Source organism: Sinohyriopsis cumingii, chromosome 7 (genome assembly GCF_028554795.1).
Source record: "Sinohyriopsis cumingii isolate HCF-2022 chromosome 7, ASM2855479v2, whole genome shotgun sequence".
Taxonomy (NCBI): domain Eukaryota; kingdom Metazoa; phylum Mollusca; class Bivalvia; order Unionida; family Unionidae; genus Sinohyriopsis; species Sinohyriopsis cumingii.
The window spans coordinates 105,915,261-105,937,555 of record NC_142967.1 but is presented as its reverse complement, the minus strand read 5'-3'; the positions used below and the strand labels follow the sequence as shown (position 1 = coordinate 105,937,555).

The following is a 22,295-nucleotide window of genomic DNA, read 5'->3' as shown; positions in this document are numbered from 1 at the left end:
ACATATGGGATTAATTTTGAGCAATCTGCATCATTGATTAGTGGTGTTTGGTCTTTGATTGTTCATTCTTTGACACTTTGATTTACACAGTGTAACTTTACCAAAGATTATTAGGTTATTACTAGATCTAGTGCAACTCTAATACTCACAAATATTAAATGATATTGCTTGTTAGCATTTGGTCAACATTCAATGTCATGTAAGTGGTGCTGTGTAGCACCTTTTGGCTTAGGTTTCTGCAGAATAAAAATAAAAATACCATGGGTCATTCAGTCATAAGCTATATTCCTGTGCTGCTTTGCTCAAGTTCATTTTGTGGTCATATATCATCCTAATGTGGATTTGTTGCCTCTGAAAGTTGGACACAACCCTGTTTATTTACACACATATGATCAATTTAAGGCCTTGTTGTACAAATTATCAAACTGTGCACCCTGTGATAATACTGATTATTCCCTAAGTTCTAGTTTCTTTTTCTCTTAGATATTGGTCAAATGAGAAAAACATTCCAAAAAAGAAGTATTGAAGGAGTTTTCCTTGAGGTTGCAGGAGTCGCCATTTCCAACTGCATCCTTGTACAGAACATACAAACATCAACATCATATGACACTGTTTTATTCTACTTTGAGAGCAAGAGAAGAAGTGGTGGTGGCGATGTTGAGCGGGTAGAAATGAAGGCAGATGAGGGATACTGTCTGGTTTATTTTGAGGATCATAGTGGTATGTATAGCCCTGAACCACCACCCCATATATATATATATATATATATATATATATATATATATATATATATATATGGCAGTAATATTTGTAGTATTTGATTGCATGGAATAGCAAATTACCTAACCAGCAGATTTATGTAAGTATGGAAGGATAAATGTCTTTTTACACAAAATAATAAATATCATGATAGGGCGTTGCCAATGTTGGAGGTAAGTGGGTCAGCAGGGGTGGGGGGTGGGGTGAGTGGAAAGAACATCCATATCCTTGTTTGTCTAGTCCTCAGATTGCTTTTCACTTGTGATGTAAAACACATAGTGATCATTTCTGTACAACCAGTTGTATAAGTTTTGACCTCTGAAGCACAAAACACCAAAGGTATGCATTGGTCAAACCTAATCCATTAATTCATAAATTGTCTACATAAAATGATCTTTACAGTGACACTACTCCAAGGCCCGAAAACATGGACAAAGTATTAATGTTTCTCTGTAGATCTTGTACTATCATTTGTGAAAAGATCTCCCTTAATCTGACTTTAAGTGTTATGCATGTCAGGTGGGGTGATTGTTGCATTGAAATGGCTCAGTGTTCTGGTATTTACTCTTTGTTATAATATTGATATTTCAGGGCCCAACATCAAGATGTGGGAGTGGTCCGCATATCACATTGAGGAGAAAAATTGACAGTTTATAGCATGCCACAGCTAAAAGTGGGAAAACTATTGTATCTCCCTTTTTCCATCTGCCTGTCTGCTAATTAATCTATCTGTCTATTCACACTTTTTGTAACCTGCATAGGTCTGCAGGTTATAATTGGATGGCATTTGGTAGCTGAATTGCTTACTAAATATATATTGCCTTGTAAAGGTTCCATTGTTTCTGGTCATTTTTTGTTTTATTGGTAACAGATTCATAAATTGTCTACATAAAATGATCTTTACAGTGACACTACTCCAAGGCCTGAAATTCATGAACAAAATATTAATGATTCTTTGTAGATCTTGTAATATTAACTATGAAAAGTTGTTGTGTAACCTAAACTTTAGGTATCATGCTTGTACAGTCAGATTGTTGCTATGAAATATGTCAGTATTCTGGTTTGTACAGTATACTGTAATTATAATTGATAGAAATTGTTTGGCCGTCACATTGAGATTTAGTCATTGAGGAGGACACACAACTATTTTATAGTCCCACATTTAGATATCTCCCATTTTCCAGCCATTTGTTTGATTTGTAGCTACCATAATTCTGCCATCCTTACATACAACTGGATTCCACTTGGTAGATGAATTTGTGCCTTTCAAAGGTTTTATTTTTTCAGGTCCAATTTCTACAGAGTTATTGCCCTTGGTCCATCAGTATTATGTTTCCACTCGAGCAAATCCCTGTGTCCAGCTTAAGTACATTATTTCATAGCCCTTGATGTGCCTTTTATGGGTTTTTTCTCATGATAATAGCTTTAATGGTTCTTGACTGTTGACTTCATAATGTCACATGGAATGCTGCTTGTAACCAGCATAGCTCTGAAACACTTGCTCATAATTGGATGCCATTTTGTAGATGAATTGCCTATTACATCGTGGCATGCCATTTGAAGGCTTCATCTTCTAAGGTCTGATTTTGATGTTGTTATTGCCCTTTTCCCCTCAAGATTATATCTCCATTACAACAGAGTCTTTAACAAGTTCATGAATCATTCAGCTTATTCTGATGCAGTTTGGTGAGAACATTGTCTCAAACCTGAGATGTGCCATTTATATGTTTTGTCTCGACAACTCCATTTTGGATCCCTTTGAAATGCACATAGAACTGGAAGTTTTATCATGAAGGAAATGTATCTTTAAAACTCTAGATCTTAAAAAATGTAACAGAAAGTGAAACCAACAATGTCAAGCTAGAAGGCAATTTATTTCCCTTAATACAAATTCAAAATTCATGAGACACTTACACTGTCTTGAATTGAATCCGAAATAATGCTAAATGTACTATGACAAGTCAAAAGGTATAGAATATTCTGAATGAATTCCAATAGTCTTGAATGTCCTGATACAATATGATGTCACTTCTCTTCCTGGAGAAAAACTCATATCGACATTGGGTTTTCGTCAGAAGACATTTTGTGATACCTATTTGGTCCTAAGTAAAAATGAGGCTGCTTAAATATACAATATGGTCACCATAGTGACAGTCTTGAAAATCTTGTAATTACTAAGCCTCCTGATTGGATGGTCATGGCAATGGCATTTTCACTAAAACACTTCTTATGATGTCATATTAGTCCTAAATGAAAATAGTGCAGATCTGATGTACAATAGGTCACCATGGCAGCCATATTTCGAATATTGTTATTGCCACTCCTCCTGAATGGAAAGTCCTATTGGTATGGTGTTTTCACCAGAAGATTTCATGTACTCTTTATTGGTCCATAATTAAAATGGTGCCACCTGGACATCCAATATGTCCATCACAATGACCATCTTGAAAATCTTTTTATGGATACTCCATCTGAATGAATGGTCATATCAACCAGGAGTTTTCACTAAAAGAGTTATAACGTCTGGTTGGTCTTAATTGAACTTGGTATGAATCTAAAATCCAAGATAGCCACTAGAACTGTGAACTTGTAAATAGTGTTATTACTACTCTTCCTGAATGGCAAGTCATCAGCATGGTATTTCACAGGAAGACTTCATAATATGACTGGTTGGTCTTAAATGAAACTTGTGCCAGTCTGAAATCCAAAATGGCTACCACAACAGCGATCTTGAAAATCTTTTTGCTACTTCTAGATGAAAAGTCATACCAACATCGGGGTTTCACTGGTAGACTTCTTATGAGGTGTAATTGATACTAAATGAGAATTACAATGCAGTATGATCACCATGGCAGCTATCTTGAGAATATTATTATTGCTACTCCTGTTAAATGGAAGGTTGTATCAGCATAGGGTTTTCACCAGCAGACTGATTATGATATTTGAATGATAATGGCTGGCACAAATAACATACTGAAAATCTTGTTACTAATTCTCCTACATGGTCAAATGCAGAAGAATTTGAGGACATTATAAATTTTGAAAAGAATGAGATTGGAAAAGCTGTATTAGAAAAGTTACTATTTTACCAATTTTTGTTTGTTAAAACAAGCTTCTAGCAGAACAAAATAGAACCTATAACTTCAGCATAGATTTCATGCTGGATACAGTGTCATGTAAAACAACATTTTGATTCTCATTTTTCTAATGGGTCATTTGATTCAAATCTATTTTTCAGTTATCGATCAAGTGCTGAGTCAGTCACATAAGGTTGATGGTGCTGATGTTGAAGTCCATCTCCATTATGAGTGTTTGGGACGAAGATCTTCAGCGAATAAATCTGATCCATACCTCAGAATTTCCAGTTCAGTGAATAAAGGTAAGTCCTTTCTCCCATAGATACCTGTGAAAGAGGAAAAGGGATTAATTTTGAATGATTAATTCATGACTTGTTTCTTCCTTTAATGGATGAGCCCAAAACTATTGCTTTAAACATCAATATATTTCTCTAAAATCTATAATCTATTTTGTATGAAATAGTAGCTTCAGTAATTAATCAAAGTATTTAATTAGTAAATATGAAGCTTTATATACAGTTCAGTTATACTTCATGTCACACACTTGAAGACATTATGGGAATCCTTAGGACTCACTTCTACATTTAACGTAATACAAATCATGGATACTGCATAAAATAGTCTTCACAATAAAATAACTATATCTTTTCTTTTTACAAGCATGTTGGTTGCACATTAAAATGTCTCATCCTGAAAGCCTTGATGTACTTCATGTCAGATGAATTTCTTTCTTCCAATATAAATCAGAACAAAATGTATGTGTAGTTCTGTATGCCTTGTATATCTCAGTTTTGTATGCCTTGTACATTTCATTTTGCACTGACTATTTGTATTTCATACAGAATAACTCTTTAAAGTCATTTTGACTGCATTTCCAGCTGCTGTCACAGTCTGCTTACTGCACTAAAAATGAAATGCATGTGATATTCCATAATATCTTTTTGATAATTTCAGTTGAAAGAGTTCATATTGTTCCATGATTATTCCAAACAATCAGTATCAGAACAACCACACAAATGCAGTTGATTCATGGCAGGTCTATCCCTGCTCAAACCTCATGCACTTCATAAGGAATTGACACAGCTAATAAATCCAGTCCATCAGAAGCAGAAAAGCAGAATTGTGTAGAATAGACAGAAAAAAACAAAATCCATCCATTCCAGACCAACTGGAAAAGTTATTGCAATGTGCATTCATTCACAATTTGACTCCAAATTTCAATCAAGTTTAAGTAGACCAAACCAATTTAGTTAAAAACTAATGTAGAGTGCAGGACAAAGTTCAGAGGTCACTGGGTAGCACTTTGTGTGCATTAGCATTTTTACTGTATATTGATGAATGTATGGCTGTATACTTATTTTGGAATACAGCATAAATTCAGTTACTTTGTTTCTTCTTGTTTCTTCTTTTTGTTATTAATCCTTTGGTTAAAAAACAAAATGAGTATTAATAAAAAGGTTACTGTATTGGTATGGAAAAATGTGAACTCATTTGTTTGAATTAATACTGTACTACCAAGGCCATGCAGAATTACTCTGGAAACCTGGCTCATTTTTTCCCCATACAAATGCAGTAACCTATATTTTTGCATCTGGGAAAGTGTTAATTGAGATGACATTGAGTGATTTTGAGCACCAAATTGGTGTTAAATACAAGTCTGATATACCTGTTGGATGGACAACAATAGATGGCATGCCAGTCATTCCCCCTTTCATTGATATTTTGAAATTAAATATAGAAAAGGCTGTATACCAGGCCTATTTAATACCCAGACAATTTAAAAGTGATACATGGTTAAGAAAGACTGATTAAATTATAATGAAAATATGAAATTAAGAAGTAAAGAAGTAAAGATATTTATTTGATCAAAATACCTATGTCTGTATAAGCAGACTATGGCATTGACAGACTTAAAACCCTAATACATCCAGGGATAGTCCTGGCTTTTAAAAAGCTGTCGCCAAAAAAATCGCCAACCTCAATATTTTGTCGCCAATTTTCAAAAAGTGTCGCCAGAACAAGTAGTGCACATTTTTTCAAGTGTTAATTTAGTCTGTTAATGTAACAGGCAATGAAAATTACAAAAGATGAGTTAGTTAATACTCTAATTACAACAAGCATTAACAGAAGGTTACAAAGTGTTGCATGAAGATCCGTCGCGATTTTAGGGCTGCCCACTTGCTGAATGCAGTTTTAAAGTCTAATTTTTCACATCTGTACATGCTGATTCTCATTAAATTCTCGAGAGATGAGATGCAGAGTTTATTTCTGATGTCAGTTTTTATGAGGTTCATCTTACTGAATCCATGTTCACAGTCGACAGTGCTGACAGGTGACACCAGTAGTCTCTCGGCAGCCCCCCCCCCAACCTTATGGCTAGCTTCACAAAGCTTGTAGTGAATTGCTTCCTAAATCCCAAGAATGATCACTGAATGCTGTATAAATTTTCTCGACAAGCAAAATAGGATCTCCATTCCCACGAATGAAACTTGCACGAGTCAACACCTGGCAATATTGGACCGTATATATAAGCATAAATTCACACCCACTTTAGGGATTCTTTCACTCCTGTATTTTGAGAAATAAATAATTATTATTAATTATGCAAAACTGTTTTTTTTTTGCTATTTCTTGTTGCGGAGTTTAAATCTCTGCAGCTGTAACACAGATTGATGGCAAAAGGAAAAGATCAATGAGTAAAATGATGCGCTGGCGACACATATAATTGTGATTGAGATTTTTTCCATTTGCTTTGTATTTATACTCAGTAGTCGGTACTTCAAAGGTTATAAGTTTTCTATGAAGGTTCAGCAAAACTATTGTATTGGTATATGTCAACAACAACAAAAAAACAAAACAACAGAAGGATTAGCCATTCAATTAATTGTATCTGTTCTATTCGCGTCTTCAGAAGTCGGTCAGTTGTAGGTATAGTTTGGTAGCATGATTGACTGTATCACAGCATACAGTACTCAGCCCAGATGTCAGCATAAGCAGATTATGATGTAACAATGCATGGTAAAGATGGGGTTATCAATATGAACAAAGGATCGTTTGTGTAACAGATTGATTCCAATGCATTGCTTAGTCAAGTTTGTGGCTTCCTTTCATTCTCCCTTTTAATTTATCCAGTCCAAATCCATGATTGTATGTACAAATTAAATAACCAAAAAGTCTGTCACCAAAAAATTCGCCAGATGGGATATTTTTGTCGCCAGTAAGGAAAAAAAATCACAATTTGCGACATTGGCGAAGCCCAGGACGATCCCTGACATCATTATGGAATGAATAAGAAATCTGGCATAGTAGTTAATAAACCACTGACTCAAAAAAGTGAAACTTTGACAGAACTTATGTTGGTGAAAAATCATAGTTTGGAGCAGAAGTATTCCAAAAGATAATATCTGTGAGTGGTGGAAAATTGTACATAATAACCATAATTGACAGTTCCCATCTTGTTCAGTCAAACTAATCTATCTGTGTATATGCCCCTTGAGATAGAAGCACAGAACAATATTCATCCACAGATAAGGAACACAGTATGCCCAGAAACTATCAACAAAGTAAAGGAATTACAGATGAGACCTATCTTAAACAGACCATTTTATTAAGATCCAAAATTCAACGATATTTCACTCAGCATCATCAGCACTTTTATATAGGTTTTGTGTTGACCTATCAATAAATAGACTGATCTACTCAGACTCCATCTTCAGGATCAAATATTGATCACAAGGGAGATATCAGCCCATAATTCAGTTATGAAATATTATAGAAATTTGTAATTGACTTAAGTTTTTTCAAGAAAATATGCAAGTAATGTTTTGCTGTAAATTACAGATGGTGGAATTGATGATGTGGAAAACACAGATAACCAGTCAAACAATGAGGTCTCAAGCAGTGTTTTCAGTGATCCTGGTAAAGAAAGTGACTTTGTTGAACTACAAGAAAGGCAAGAAAGCGAAGGTAAATTTCCAACTCTGCATGCTTGTTTAAGTAGTCTGTGCTTGCTAGTTGCCTAGACTAGGATTTTGTTTGATAAACTGTTACCTGGTAACACTTTTTGTTGAGCTGTGTAAAGGATTTGGGGTAAACATATGTCATTTGCTTAGTTGATTCTTCTCACACTTATGATGGTTCACTCTGTTGCAAAGAATATCTGTTTTGCAACACACTTGTTTAATACTGTGGTGTGAAGGTCACAAGGATAGGAAATTTACATTTATGTTTGAAGTTAAAGTTTTTCATTTGAATACACAGCAGAATCTCATTGTCTCCAACATGGTTGGCTAGAGCACTCTAATGTACTTGAACCAGTGCTTTAGACTGTAGAGAAAATAATGATGAGCTTAAACCCCATTGACTTGAACTATTGACCTCTTGAATTGAATTCACTCGTCTATTGATCTGACAAGATTTTATGATTATTGCTTTAAGAACTTGATGTATTCTTGTCATACTTCAGATGTTTCAATGTAAAGTAAGGATAGCTTATTCTGGGAAACATTCACTGGAGCTTTTGTCTGATTTCACATTTGTAAAGTCTAATCACAAAATGGATTCCCACAGACTAACCTAAAGCAGGAGTGAATTATTTGTTTACTAAATGCAGTCATAGACAAAAGCACACAGTATATACAATTTTCAGTATCATTCTAAATGTATCCTTGCATGGTCAAATGTACTGATGCGTTAAAAAAAGAACTCTGTATCTGGTCCATTCTGAACAAAATTCCAAGTTTAATAAAAAGAGTTTTGTTTTCTGGAGCCAAACTATTGAATTCCATACCTCCCAATATAAAGTAAGCTCAGTCAAAGCAAGCTGACTCATGCCAGGCTTTTATAAAGCTTCTTAGTCAACATCTACAGAAACAATAATTTATATGATTTTGTTTAATTGTATTTGTTGTCTAAAGATGCCTCATCTTGTAAAATGCATTATCTTTGTACAAATGCAACTGTAGACTAGTCATTATGGAAGATTGGTCATTTAACCAAATTAGCATCTTTAAATAAAGTCATTATTATTGTTATTATTATCATTAGTATTATACTCCACCTTTGATCTTGCAAAGTGTATACCTGACACCTGACAGAGTGAATGTGAAACTCAAGCTTATATAAACCCTTAAAACCTTTCCAAACAGGACCTTTCTCCATTTGTGCAGATGTTTAAAATTCATAGAAGTGTTTCCATTTGTATGATGCCATATTTATCCTGAAATGGAAATGGTGCCACATGCACATCCAGTATGGTCACCATCCTGAGTGGATGGCCATATCTGCATGTGGATTTCCAGAAAATAATTATTTTTATGTCTAGTTGGTCCTAAATGACTGTTGTGGCAGCAATCTTTTCATCACTTCTCTTCTTGAACAGAAACTTGTATCAGCATGGAATTTTCATCAGAAAACATCTTGTGATGCCTAGTTGGTCCTAAATGAAAATGGTGCCATGTAAATGTCTAATATGGTCACCATGGTGACAGTATTGAAAATCTTATTATTACTATGCTTCCTGAATGAATTGTCATGTCACTGGCATTTTTACTAAAAGACTTATTATTATTATTTATCATGTGCAGTGCATTCCCAACTATTTAACAGTGCCATCATTAGCAAGGTGCAGAGGCTGCAGTCCACCAGGGAACTTCATCAGTGGGCAGTTGTTCAGTGTGTGACATGGTCTACAGAGCTCTACAGAGTCAGTGGCCTGGCCCCATCATACAGTGCTAACTGCACAATGCCCCTGTACTGTCCGGAAATGGTTCAGCCTGGCCCTGAGATGACGCCAGGAGGGAAGACAGATGGCTGAGCTATGAGGGATTGGTTTACAACATCCATTGAAGACCACTCATCACACCATGCTGAAATAACAGTCATATACTTCAACGAAGGACCTAACCAGATTGGATGTCTCGAAGCCATGTGGACTGCTGGATGTGCAGTGATGACCATGTACAGTAGAAATTTCTCACTGGCATAGATATTAGCCATTAATTTTGTAATTGCTTCCTGGCAATGGAGAAGGAATATTGCTGAGGACTGGCAGCCATGGTAAAGAAGTTGGAAGTAGTGTTCCAGAGATAATGCACATTGTTATGTTGAGCTGGACATCAATTAACTTAGTGTGGGATGATCAAGCCCAGACAGGCACGCACTACTCGGCTGTTGAATAACAGAGGGCCAGTGCTGATTTCTGTGCACTAGCACCCCAGGTTGAGCCAGCCAGTTTGCAGAATAGGTTGTTTCAAGTGCTCAGTTTTGCTGCAGTTTCCTTTGGGTGCTTGTAGAATGTCAGTGATCTGTTGAAAGTCACTCCAAGGTATATTGGTATTGGGTCATGTTTTTTGTACTGCCCATTGAAGAGGATGCAAAGCTCATGGTTCGCATTTGCATTGTTTAGGTGGATGACACTGGAAACTGTCTTTGTTGTGCTCAGCTGTAGGCACCATTTCTTGAAGAAGTCTGTAATTTCCTCCAGATCATTGTTCAGTACCCCCTCAAGCTCAGTAAATGGGCAACTTTGGGTCTCAAGAGCAATGTCATCAATGCACATAAACTTGCGTGACTTTGTTTTAGGCATGTCATTGATATGAACATTGAACATACATGGTAAAAGAGCAGATCCCTTTGGGAATTCATTAGTCTGACATCTCCATGAGCTGCACCTCTCTCAGATGTACTGTCTGAAGTGCCTGTTGCAAAGAAACAGATAGTCTCAACTAGCCAGCAAGGCAGTACTTTGGAAATTTTCAATAACAGCTCTGCATGCCAGACTGTATCTTATGCCACTGTTAGATCAAGGAAAACAACTACAGTTTTAAGGTTCCTCTGAAATCACTTTTCAACTAACAATCGGGGCAAGAACTTGATTGCAAATGCTGCGACCAAGCCTGAAGATTTTATGCTCAACAGTTATGATATTCTCCAAGTCTGGACTGATTTTTTGGAGAATCAGGTGCTCCAGTTCCTTAAAACAGACTGAAAGAAAGGAGATCAGCCAATAACTTTCTACATTATGGCTTTGGGATCACAATAATCTTTGCCTGGTGTCACAAAGTCAACATGCACTTTTTGCTTACAGCCAGGGTGTATAAAGCTGCCAGCCATACCTTTGTCTTTGGGTCAAGATGCTTCAGGAACTCAGGCGGATATTGTCATATTCTGCTTCTTTGCCTGATTTGATGTTGCGAGGACCTTCTGAAGTTCTGCTGATGTAAATGCCTCTGGAGTATTGTGATCTAGTTCACCTGACTTCCTGGTCTGCTACATGAGTCTCCTGCAGAAAGATTATGTCAACATTATGATGGTGGGCTATAGTGCCAATGGTGGTTCATTTGGCTGCTGAGAGACCCTTGATGTTAAGTTGTAAAACTCATATGGCTGTTCCAGTGGCTTGGAAGGTAGAGGACATTGGCATGTCGAGGGCTGCTCTTGGTAGTGGCATGTAACCGGCATTTACTGCTGAATTTGGTTTGCAAGTCAGATCCTTTGTTTTCCCAACCACGAGTGTAGCCTAGGCTGATGGGGAGTGCAAAGTAAGCATGGATCCATGCTCCCAAAGACTTCTTATGATGGTTTTTTTTTTCCTTTAGGACAAATTTAACATGAAAGATTTCTTATGTTATATTTGTTCTAAAGAGAATGGTGCAGATCTAATGTACAATATGGACACCAGGAGAGCCTCTCCTCCTAAATGGAAAGTCATATTGGTATGGCGTTTTCATTTATTCAAGAAATATATGGACAAATCAGATGACTTTTGCTTCACTTGTAGGCATAAAGAGTGATTGACTCACATTTCCCATATATCTCTAATAAAAATCATTATGCTAATAAAGTTTCCATGCACCAAGACTATCTTACTTACCATATTCACACTAAATTTGGACACAGTGCCTTTACAAGTACATGTATTTTCAAGTCTTCAATTTGACGCAACATATGCCCTGAACTGAGATAAGATACTTTTGATGATTACCTCCAGAGAAAATCTTGGACTATAGAGGAGAATTCTGCAATTTTTTTAAGAAATTTGTTTTATCTTTATATGTTTTTGGGGGTTACCTTTTAAAGATTTTTAACTTCAGTACATTTTTTTTCTTTCATCTTGTAGTAATTTAAAATTTCAAATTTACCTAGTATGCTTTCTGCAATTTTTTACTTTGACATTGTTAAAACTTTAAGTTGGCTTTTATACAGGATATAGCCATTATTGTGCTAACATGCTGCTAAACCATATATACATACAATGCCTGTGACAACTCTCTTATTTTTTCGATAAAGAATTACTTTATGAAATCATCATCAGTCTAGTATCAAAGGACTGTTTTTACATCACCACTACACAGGTCACCGTAGGGATATCAACACTTCTAGCATTGGATTTAATCTGGATTTCCACTAAAGTTATCGAGAACTTGAATCATTAGGACTTGTGTCTGTGGTTATATGATAATTTGGGATTTAATACTGTAAGTCCTTTTTGGCATTTTCACTTTGTATTCAGGGGAAATAAATTATTTGTGGAATTTTTCAAAGGGTTTTGGTTTTCACTCATTTCTATTACTTATTTTAAGACCATAAGGTCATAATAAAATAAAATATCTTCATTTTGGTTCAGAAATTGTATTGACACATAATGGAGAAACAAATTGAAGGATTTTGCCATAAAGGATATGTAATTAAAAGAAGTCGATATAAGGAAATATTCATGAAGTGGAAACAATTTGCATTATCACTAGTAACTTTGCCTCTCATGACAACACAATGTTTCCACTTCACTTGTGAAATATTTCCTTATATACACTCGAAAAACAAAGGTATTCTCCATATATCACTGCATTGAAAATCAACAAGTGTCATTTCTTTGTTGCGTTATTGGTATCACATTAACAGTTTATATCCAGTATATGATGATGAGATTACAATTCAGACTTGCAATAAACAATACTGTTGTCAGTGCTGACTATTTCCAGATGAGTATTTGAATGTTGTTTTTAAAATTACCTTTGAAAGCAATAAGTGTGGAAAATATAAGACTCTGGAACTAATCCATGATTTTGGCAGAGGAGGCTCTTGATATCAAATTTGCTACTGTGCTGCAATGTGCCGTCGTTTGTCCTACTTTTAATGTTCTTATTGTATTGAATGTGTCTGTTTCTATAAAATACGAGTTCACAAAGAGATTGCATTTGATAATTCCTACATGTATATTGAGATAAAACGTTTTGTCTGTGGTTTTATTTATTTATTTCAATACCAGAAGTCTTTTGAAAACTGTCATCGCTTGACATAAATTTTATTTCAGGTAGAACAAGGGGAACATATCGGATAGTTGCTTTCATTTATCCATGCAACAAAAGCGTGTGCCTCATCAATGGAATGGTGGAGAATTATAAAACTGATCTAAGTGTCACACCAGTCCAGTTACTGTTCTCATCAACAGGTTAAAAGTTTATTTTACTTAATGTATTTAATGGCGGATATAAGAAAGTACTGCAGAAATTGTCTGAATGTGATGTAGTCATTATTTAGTTACTATAATAAAAATAAATAAAAAAATAATAAATGACATTAAAATTAAAGATAATGAGAAAAAATTGAATGATTCCCATATATATGTTCTTTATGTGATAAGATTGAGCATATAAGAGTTAATACAATGGTATAATTTGCTGTACATGCATTGTTTTCATGCAGATTTTCTGAATTTTGTGTATGGCCATAATAAATTTGTGATAATCCTATGGAAGGCATGTTCCTTACAATTTAAAATCCCCCAGATACATGAAACATAATTGTTGAAGTAATTCTTTGGAAATTTGATATCATGGAACCTGTGGTAACTATTGGTGATAACTTATTTTTTATTATTACACAGTGGATAATTCTATTGCCTAATTGCCAAATTTTTCCCCATTTAAATATATAACTGCCCTATTATAGCCTGAGTGAAAACGAATGTACATCAATGAATGTAGTGTATTAATTCATAGCTTGTATCCATTTGTAGAAAAGAGACTTTGTAGATCTTCTTTGATGAAACACAGAACTGAACCCGAAAATTAAATTTTAAGATACACATGTTTCATTATTGCTAAATTTAAGAATATCAATCCACCAATTTTAAAGATCTTAATTTTTGTCTACATGAGTCATTTTAGATATTTCAGAAATCATGTTTTTGTCAAATATCATTGATTTCTTTAATTGATAGTGTGCTTAACATACAAGAAACATTCCTCAAAATAATTACAACAAACATCTGAATATTAATAAAAGCTGCAGATTATTTTCAGGTAATTGACCGCACACCTTTTCTCTATTTCATGAAGTAAAATTTCATTTCATTTTCTAAGACTACTTTGAAGAATCAGAGATCACACATGATTTGATGCTAAACCATATATACATACAATGCCAGTGACAACTCTCTTATTTTTCCATAAATAATTACTTTTATGAAATCATCCATTCCTTGTTATATTCTGTCAAAGATTTCTGTCTAACATGTCTCGTTTCTATTCAGGGAATTCGTTAAAATCAATTCCATATTTACATTTATCAATAAGTGTGCACATAAAACATTTAATATATGCATATAAATGACCTATTGGAGCACAGTTGTTTATCTCATATCCATGTAAAACTTTATTCTGTTTCTGTTTTTTAATTTTATTTCTTACATGTAGGCTCCCAGAATTCGCCATTCACTGTTATGCAATCAACAGTAGTGTTGAACATGTATGTTCCTTTGAGCACTGATGGAAATCAACAAACAGAGCAATTATTAATGGAAAATATTGTTGCTACACTTCGCTATTCTGAGGAGAAGGAGTATAGAACAGTGGGGTTTGAAATAAATCCAGTAGGTGGATGGAAAATCGAACCATTTGTGAAAGTCTTCTTATATGCAATCAATCATTTCTTCATTGAAAGTCAGGACACTAGTGGGTGGAAAGTGTATCTTTGTGCAAGTGATCTGCATATTTTTGCAGAGATGAAAGGCACTGCAATTGACTATTTCCAGCCTTTTATCACAGCACATAACAAAGCAAGTGACGCATACCTAGTTACGAAAGGCAAAGGTATGTTATTGATAGTTATGTTCTATTGTTTTTAAGATTTTCTTTACATGTATGAGAATATCAAGGTATCATCAACTTGATGATTGCAGCCATTTTCGGAACCTTATTATCGCTTCCTCTGAACAGAATGTTATATTGACATGGGGTTTTCTTTTGAGTTAAGTAAATAAACAGCAGTGACCCTACCGTAACATAGCAGTTACTGCATCTTCCTTTTTCTTAATCAATTGTCTATACACCAAAATCAATGTTTTTCAACTTGATACACTATAATTGTTCCCTTTACGCACATTGTATTGTTATTGCATTTGTGTTTGCACTTGCTACTCAGTAAACAATTGAACAGCCTACTTTTTTAAGCAAAATATAGGTTAAGTTACCATGGTTTCCATTTTGCAATGGTGAGTTCATACCCTGGGCTGTATATAGCACATGTGCAGATATGAGTTCACATGTAACATATATAACATATATCCATTATTTATTGTTTTCTTCCAGGAAAGTTTTGTTTCGATTGTTAAGCAAATGATATCAGTGAATAGATGGTCGGTGGCAAAGTGTGGTCCCATGAAGGGCCCTGGGAACACTAACCCAGACTCTGTGTGTGTGTGTGTGTGTGTGTGTGTGAGTTGGATTTTTGATGTAGCTTTAAAAAATTTCAGTCATATCACTACGAAGTCTGCAGTGCGACAGTTTATAGTGATGTCTAGCACTGGGGCATCATGCCGCAGACATGTAGCATGATGTCTCACCCAGTCACATTATTTTGACACCAGGCCGACCAGTCCTAACAATAACCTCTTAATGCTGTGCGCCAAGCGAGGCAGATGTTAGTACCATTTTTATAAGTCTTTAGTATGACTTGGCCTGGGATCAAACTCACAGTCTCCTTCATCCGAGGCAGGTGCTCTAACCACTAGGCCACTGGAGCGGTATCTAACTCAGACTGCCTCATTTGCTTAACAATGCATATGAATGAATCATTGTACAGTTTGCAGATTTTGTTCAGCTACAATTTGGAATCTGATTTTATATGCACATATCGAGAGCGGTTGAATGGACCCTCTATCTCTTTTTCAGGATCTAAAAGTTTGTCTCTTGCAGATCCAGAAGGGTCTCACTACACAATCATTATGAAAGAGCAACTGAAGTCCCTTTGGAAGTAGATTGCCCTGGGCCGTGTATTGTATCTTACCATGGGGGAGAAGCTGTACCGTGCACAACACATCTGGAGTAGTGTGTCTGGCCCTCTCAGACCAGACATATTATCAACTGCATTGGTGACTGAATCTGGAGAGATTCTAAAATGGATTACAGTTGGGGTGCTCATTTAGAACCAGAGCGTTTAATTCTCCAGGATGACAACAAGTTCATAGTATGTCCAACAACATTAAGGAGGCACACATGTTTTTCTCTTTGTATGGAACCTACTCTGCTGGGCAACCTCGAAGAAGAACATGCTACAAGTGTGCCACATTCCGGGAAAGAAGAATGTGTTTTAGCACACAGTCCATCCAGGACAGGCCAAACAGTCCTCACTGAATGGTATCTACACTACCCCACCACAGAATCCTTTTTCATCCTGTAGGGAAAGCTTCTGCTGGATATGATTGTGACCACGATCAACAACAGATTGCCTTTTAGGTTTCCTTAATCAAAGAACAGCGAGCATGAACCGTGGACAAGTTCAGCTTCCATTGGGAATGTCCTTTCGCATGCACCTTCCAACCGTTTCGGCTGCTACCCAAAGTTCAATACAAAGTCAGAATTTCCACTGCTTAAATTATTCTGATAGCCCTACTGAGGACATTATGATTATTGTTCAGCAGTCTTCAGACCTGTTCATGGATGAACTTAGGTCCTTGCCTCACAGAAGGGATCTTCTGCCACAACATAGGGTTTCCCTCCTATACAACCATCCTAACCTCCACTTGCATCTCAAGTGGTTGCCAGAACAAGTGCTGGGACTGGGTAGCTTGGAGATATTCTACATACAAGGTGTATGATGCTAGGTGGAGAATCTTCAGTACTTGGTGCAGTAAGGAACACATTAATGCTAGCTGTCCTTCTTTGAATCACGTTCCTGATTGCATTTTGTTTCTTTTCGAGAATGATTGATGTTCAGTGTCAACTCTCAAGCTCTCTAGAGCTACTATTTCTAACACATTTAAATCTTCTCAGAATACAGTAATCGGTTTGAATTTGCACATTGCCGTTCTCATTAAGTATTTTGAACTATGGAGACCTGACTTTTGCTCTCTTACACCGGATGGAAACTATTTTTTGTTTTGTGATCTTTAACCAAAATTCCATATGAACCTTTCAGGTCTGCATTTTACTTACCTTGGTATCTGTGAGAAGTAAGGGCTAGATTCAGTCATTGTCTATCAACACTGGTTGTCTCAGGTTTAATGGGAACTACAAATCCATTTATCTACTTTGTCAGTCGGGATTTTTAGCAAAAAGTCAGTCACCTTCAGTATATCCACTAAGTATTGTGATCCCTAATTTCAGTTGAATATGATCCCTAATTTCAGTCGAATATGTGGTATTTATTCATGATCAAGATAAGATTTCATACCCTGTTGGGGCACCATGATATCTACCTTGAGGCACCCAAAGGGAAAAGGGAATGTAGGAAACATTTTTTCTTTTTCATATGCCTCATCTATGTCTCATAGACCAAATTTGATTGATATTCCTTGAATGACACCATGAATTCAGCATTTGGTGATGACATATCACCTTAATTTGTCCTACACTGGCTCTTTAGCACAACAGAATGTAGGCAATTTTTTGCCCTCAGGGACCAAGAGATGCAACAAGAGATGTGACTGAGAGTGAAACCAACATTCAGCCAATCTCTCCCTCAAATAGTAGGTTCCATTTTCTCTGTATTTCATAAGTTTTAACACATTAACTTACCCACCTAATAGATAAATACAACTGGTGCTGGTAGAATAATTTGGATACCATTTCACTCATGAATATGTTTCTGCTAAAAAAATACATATGGCAGCAAAAAGAAGTCTCAATACAATTAGTATTATAGTATACTGTATTTGGTACCTATCAAGATAAAATAATTATGTCAGAATATACCTGCCCATTTGTTTGTACCCCCCTGCCAATTCCAATAACAAAAAGCATGAACAAGATCAGAAATCCATAGAACTTACTCAGTTCATTCATTGATTTATAATTTCTAACCTGATACACTACTCCTGTGAATAGCATCAAACAGTGATTCGTTTACAGTGTTCACTGACACCATCCATGTCTTTGTATGTGTTTGAATTTTTAACATGGCTTCTACAGTTTGAGTCTTATCACTATGATGTCTGCAATGAGGCAGCTTATAGTGATGTCTAGCACTAGGGTATCATGCTGCAGACATGTGGCATTATGTTCCACCCACTAGGGTTGTCAAAAACCATGGAAAACTTCACCCTGGTACCCATTGTGTCGTTTAACGGGTAACTGGGTACCCATTAGAACACAAAAGACATGTACAACCCTAGTTACCCCACTGTCAAATTTTCACAAACCTGGATTGTTGTATGGTGACAAAACAAAGGGACTATTTATATCATTTTGTAGATTGTTTACCACACTTTATCCACTATTTCGTATTCTCCTTTTTGCATTTTACCAATTGCACTTTTGTATTTTCACATTCGTACTTTACCCACACCCAATGGGAGATGGCTGATAGTCCGTTGACAGAGATAATTTGTTTTCCTGTTGTACTTCAAATTGTGTATATAAATTGTGCTATTATATTTTGTTTGATTTGTCAATAATAATGAATTAATATTACAGTGTCATTTCACTTATTAATAAATTTCCATCAACTTCCACAGCATGTTTTGTTATTTATTACTAACAGCAAATGGCGGTGAAAGTCAACTTTCGGTTGAGAACTGGAATACTAAAGGAGGTTTACACTTAAGTAAGCAAAACATTACAATATTAAAATTTCAAAGTAGAATAAAATTACGTTTTTTGTGACCATTTTTATGAACTGAAAACTAAAAAATGAATGAACTAAGAAAGAATTTATCAAAGCTAAATAATACCAATCTGTCCTAGTATACAAGTACATGATCATTGTCTCCCACAAAATTTCCCGTTTCTGCTAAGAAAAACAACATATTGACCATATCTGGCGACTGCGATGCATGCTTCCTGTTTATAATGTGTCCTGCCCTCAATATGATATTTTGATAGTGTTGTCGACAAACTATTTTTGTGAATGGGTGCTCGTCATTAATTTTCAATGCCCGGGTTTTTCACTACGGTCGGGTACCCGGTTACCCGGGTACCTGTTGACAGCCCTACCACCCACTAACATTATCCTGATGTCATGCTGATCAGTCTAACTGACTAATCTCTTAATGCTGAGCACCAAGCATGGCAGCTGCTATTACCATTTTAATAAGTCTCTGGTATGACTTGATCGAGGTTAGAACCCATGACCTTCTTTATCTAAGGCGGATTCTCTAACCACTAAGGCTGCTGGATCGGTTCACTGTCCATACAAGGAATCTAGATCACAAACAATGCAGCAGATGTTTATGATATCTAGCCTTGAATGCACGAATCAAAGGGGGACTACATGCTTAGATAATAAAGCCATGACATTTTTATGTAAAGAGAAGCAAACAAATGTTCTATTAATATTGTATAGAAATGAATAGCTTCAATCACAGTTAGATAATAGGCAAATAAGCATGGTCTTTTTTAAATGTCTTTACTACAAGCATTTAGTTGCTATTAATAATCAACATTAAAAGCAGCCTCTTTTGTATGGTGCAATGATGCCTCATCTCAAGTATTCTTTCAGTCTCGTTGGTCCTTGGGGTATTTTGGAGGTTCTTTGCCTTAGAGATAAGTACACTACAGTACTTGCTAACTGTAATTAATCTGCTCCAGCTTGTGTCAGAAATTTAACAGCTAAAATATATTTGAAATTTTGAATTGAATTTCGATTTTATGAAGACTTTTAACACTGAAATCTGGTATTGAAATTTGTTTCAGTATTAGGGATTGAGGGGTTTCATTTTACTGAAGAAAAGATGATATTTTAAAAGAATGAAAAATTTGGAATTGAATAATATTTTGGTCTAAGGGTATTCAATATACTGAGGTTTCATTCCTCCTTTAAGTTCAGTTTCTGGATTTATTTACTGTTGTGTTCAGATATAATTTAAGAGGAATCATTTATTTTATATTTGTCACTCAATCTACAAAGTGCTCTTATATATTTTGGACAAAATAATTACTTTTGGATCATTGTGAATTCATTCAAACACATTCTGGATTATATAACTGGGATGCATGAAGTACTGTTAGCACATCGGCTAATTCAAAACTTATCTTACAGCATTACATTCTATTACTGGAATTCATTCAGAACTCTCTGTACTTTTGGGCTTGTGATAGAACTTTTAGGATTATTTGGGATTTAAGTAAAAGTAATAGTAGTTCCTTTTAAATGTTTTTTTTGCATTCTAGGGAAAATAAATTTTTGGTTGAATTTTGCTGTTTTGCTCTTGTTTTTTCTGTTCCTTAATTTCAAACCATATAGTCATAAAAACAAAGATATTTGTAATAAAATTTGCCAGTAGCAAAGGTATTAGCTGTATTTTATAAACTGATTATTGAATAATATCTCATACCAAAAAATAAAAAGGATACTTTAGAACTATAAAAAAACCATCCAGCTTCTCTGACATCCCTATCGTTTATACACCTTTCATTTTTTTCTTTGAAAGACTCCCGCCTTGCCATTTTGCCTCCTTCAGCACCTTGTGTGTATTCCTCCTGAACTAATAGGAGGATTACCATGAAACTACACACATATTCATCCCATGTTCTAGTTGGTCCGAAATAAACATGCCACTTCACATCCAATATGGCTGCCACAATGTTCAACTTAAAAATATTATCATCACTCCTTCTGGTCATATCAGCATGAGGTTTTCATTAAATGGCTTCTTGTGATGTCTAGTTTGCAGTAAAAGAAATCAGTGCCTATCTGAGCTTTAATATTTATGCTAATATTTATACACAGTGGCCATGATCAAAAACTTCTTATCGTTACTCCTCCATCATGGATGGTCATATGAGTATGAAGTTTTCACTAAAGACTCCTTGTGATGTCTGATTGGTTCTAATTGAAAGTTGTTTTGATCGTACATCCAGTATGACAACCAATACAGTCACCTTTAGAACCTTATAATCACTGCTTCTTCTCAAAGGAAAGTCATATTGATGTGAGATTTTTACCAGTATACTTCTATGATTTGTGGTTGGTTCTGTATGAAAACAGTGTTGTTCTGATGTATAGTAGAAAAGCTACAGCATCTGTCTTGAAATTGTTCTTCTTTTCTTACTCCACTTGAATGAGTAGTGATATCAACATGGACATTTCACCAACAACAAAAACTTATTATAATGTTGAGTTCATCCTAAATGAAAACAGTGCTAGTCTGATGGCCAATATGGCCACTAAATTGGTCATCTTAAAATATTGATATTTCTACTTCTGCTGAAAGAAAAGTAATATTGCCACCTTGGTTTCACTAGACTGCTTGTTGTGATGTCTAGCTGATATTAAATATCCAATATGGCCACCACATTATATTTATCCTGAATGGATGGTCAGTCTGCATTGGGTGTTTCCTAAATGGCTTCTTAATATGTCTTATGTGTACTAAATGGACATAGTGCTGCTCAGACATTCAATATAGCCACCAAAGTGCCCATCTTGAAAGTCTTGTTATGGCTTCTTAAAGTGGATCACTGGTATTTTTATAGTGTGCTTGCACCAAAAAAACTAGTTCGTACTCATTGCAAATGTGGCAAATCTGATCTCCAAATTGGAAAGTGATATCAACATTGGGTTTCCACCAAAAGACTTTGAAGATGTTGGTCCTATATGAAAATGTTGCCAATATGACATAACAACAGCTAATTTGAAATTATATATTACTGACATATTATTGTCAGTTTATTTACTAATTTCCTGCATGTTGACCCAATTATCCTTGAGAAGAAGTTGACATAAATGCAGATCAAACAGTTTAGGAATTAAACCAATAATGTGAAATTCCTGAAATTGTATCCATAGTTGCTACTTGAACACGCTATGCAGTTTTAAGTAGAATTAAAAGCAGCAATAATCCATGGTTAAATGCCCAAAGATATGCATGCATACAGTACAGAAATAAAGGGTGTAACCAGTTAGTAAATTGCTTATGGTAAAAAAAGTATTTTCTTTCTTTCCATTTTGTATAATTTCTTCTTGTCCTATAATACAGTTAAAATAACATAACGAAAAATGGTACCCTATGTTTCTGTT

The 22,295-nt window shown here is 35.4% G+C and overlaps 1 protein-coding gene across 1 annotated transcript in view; it reads left to right on the top strand.

Annotated features, from left to right (window-relative positions):
* LOC149795883 (uncharacterized) overlaps positions 1–22,295 on the top strand; it is a 71,512-nt gene that overhangs the window by 45,618 nt on the left and 3,599 nt on the right. Inside the window, exons 6-10 of the mRNA XM_089963878.1 lie at positions 484–720; positions 3,998–4,138; positions 7,677–7,802; positions 13,150–13,287; positions 14,534–14,929. Of these exons, the coding sequence (XP_089820004.1) occupies positions 484–720; positions 3,998–4,138; positions 7,677–7,802; positions 13,150–13,287; positions 14,534–14,929 (1,038 nt within the window). The remainder of the gene's footprint in view (positions 1–483; positions 721–3,997; positions 4,139–7,676; positions 7,803–13,149; positions 13,288–14,533; positions 14,930–22,295) is intronic.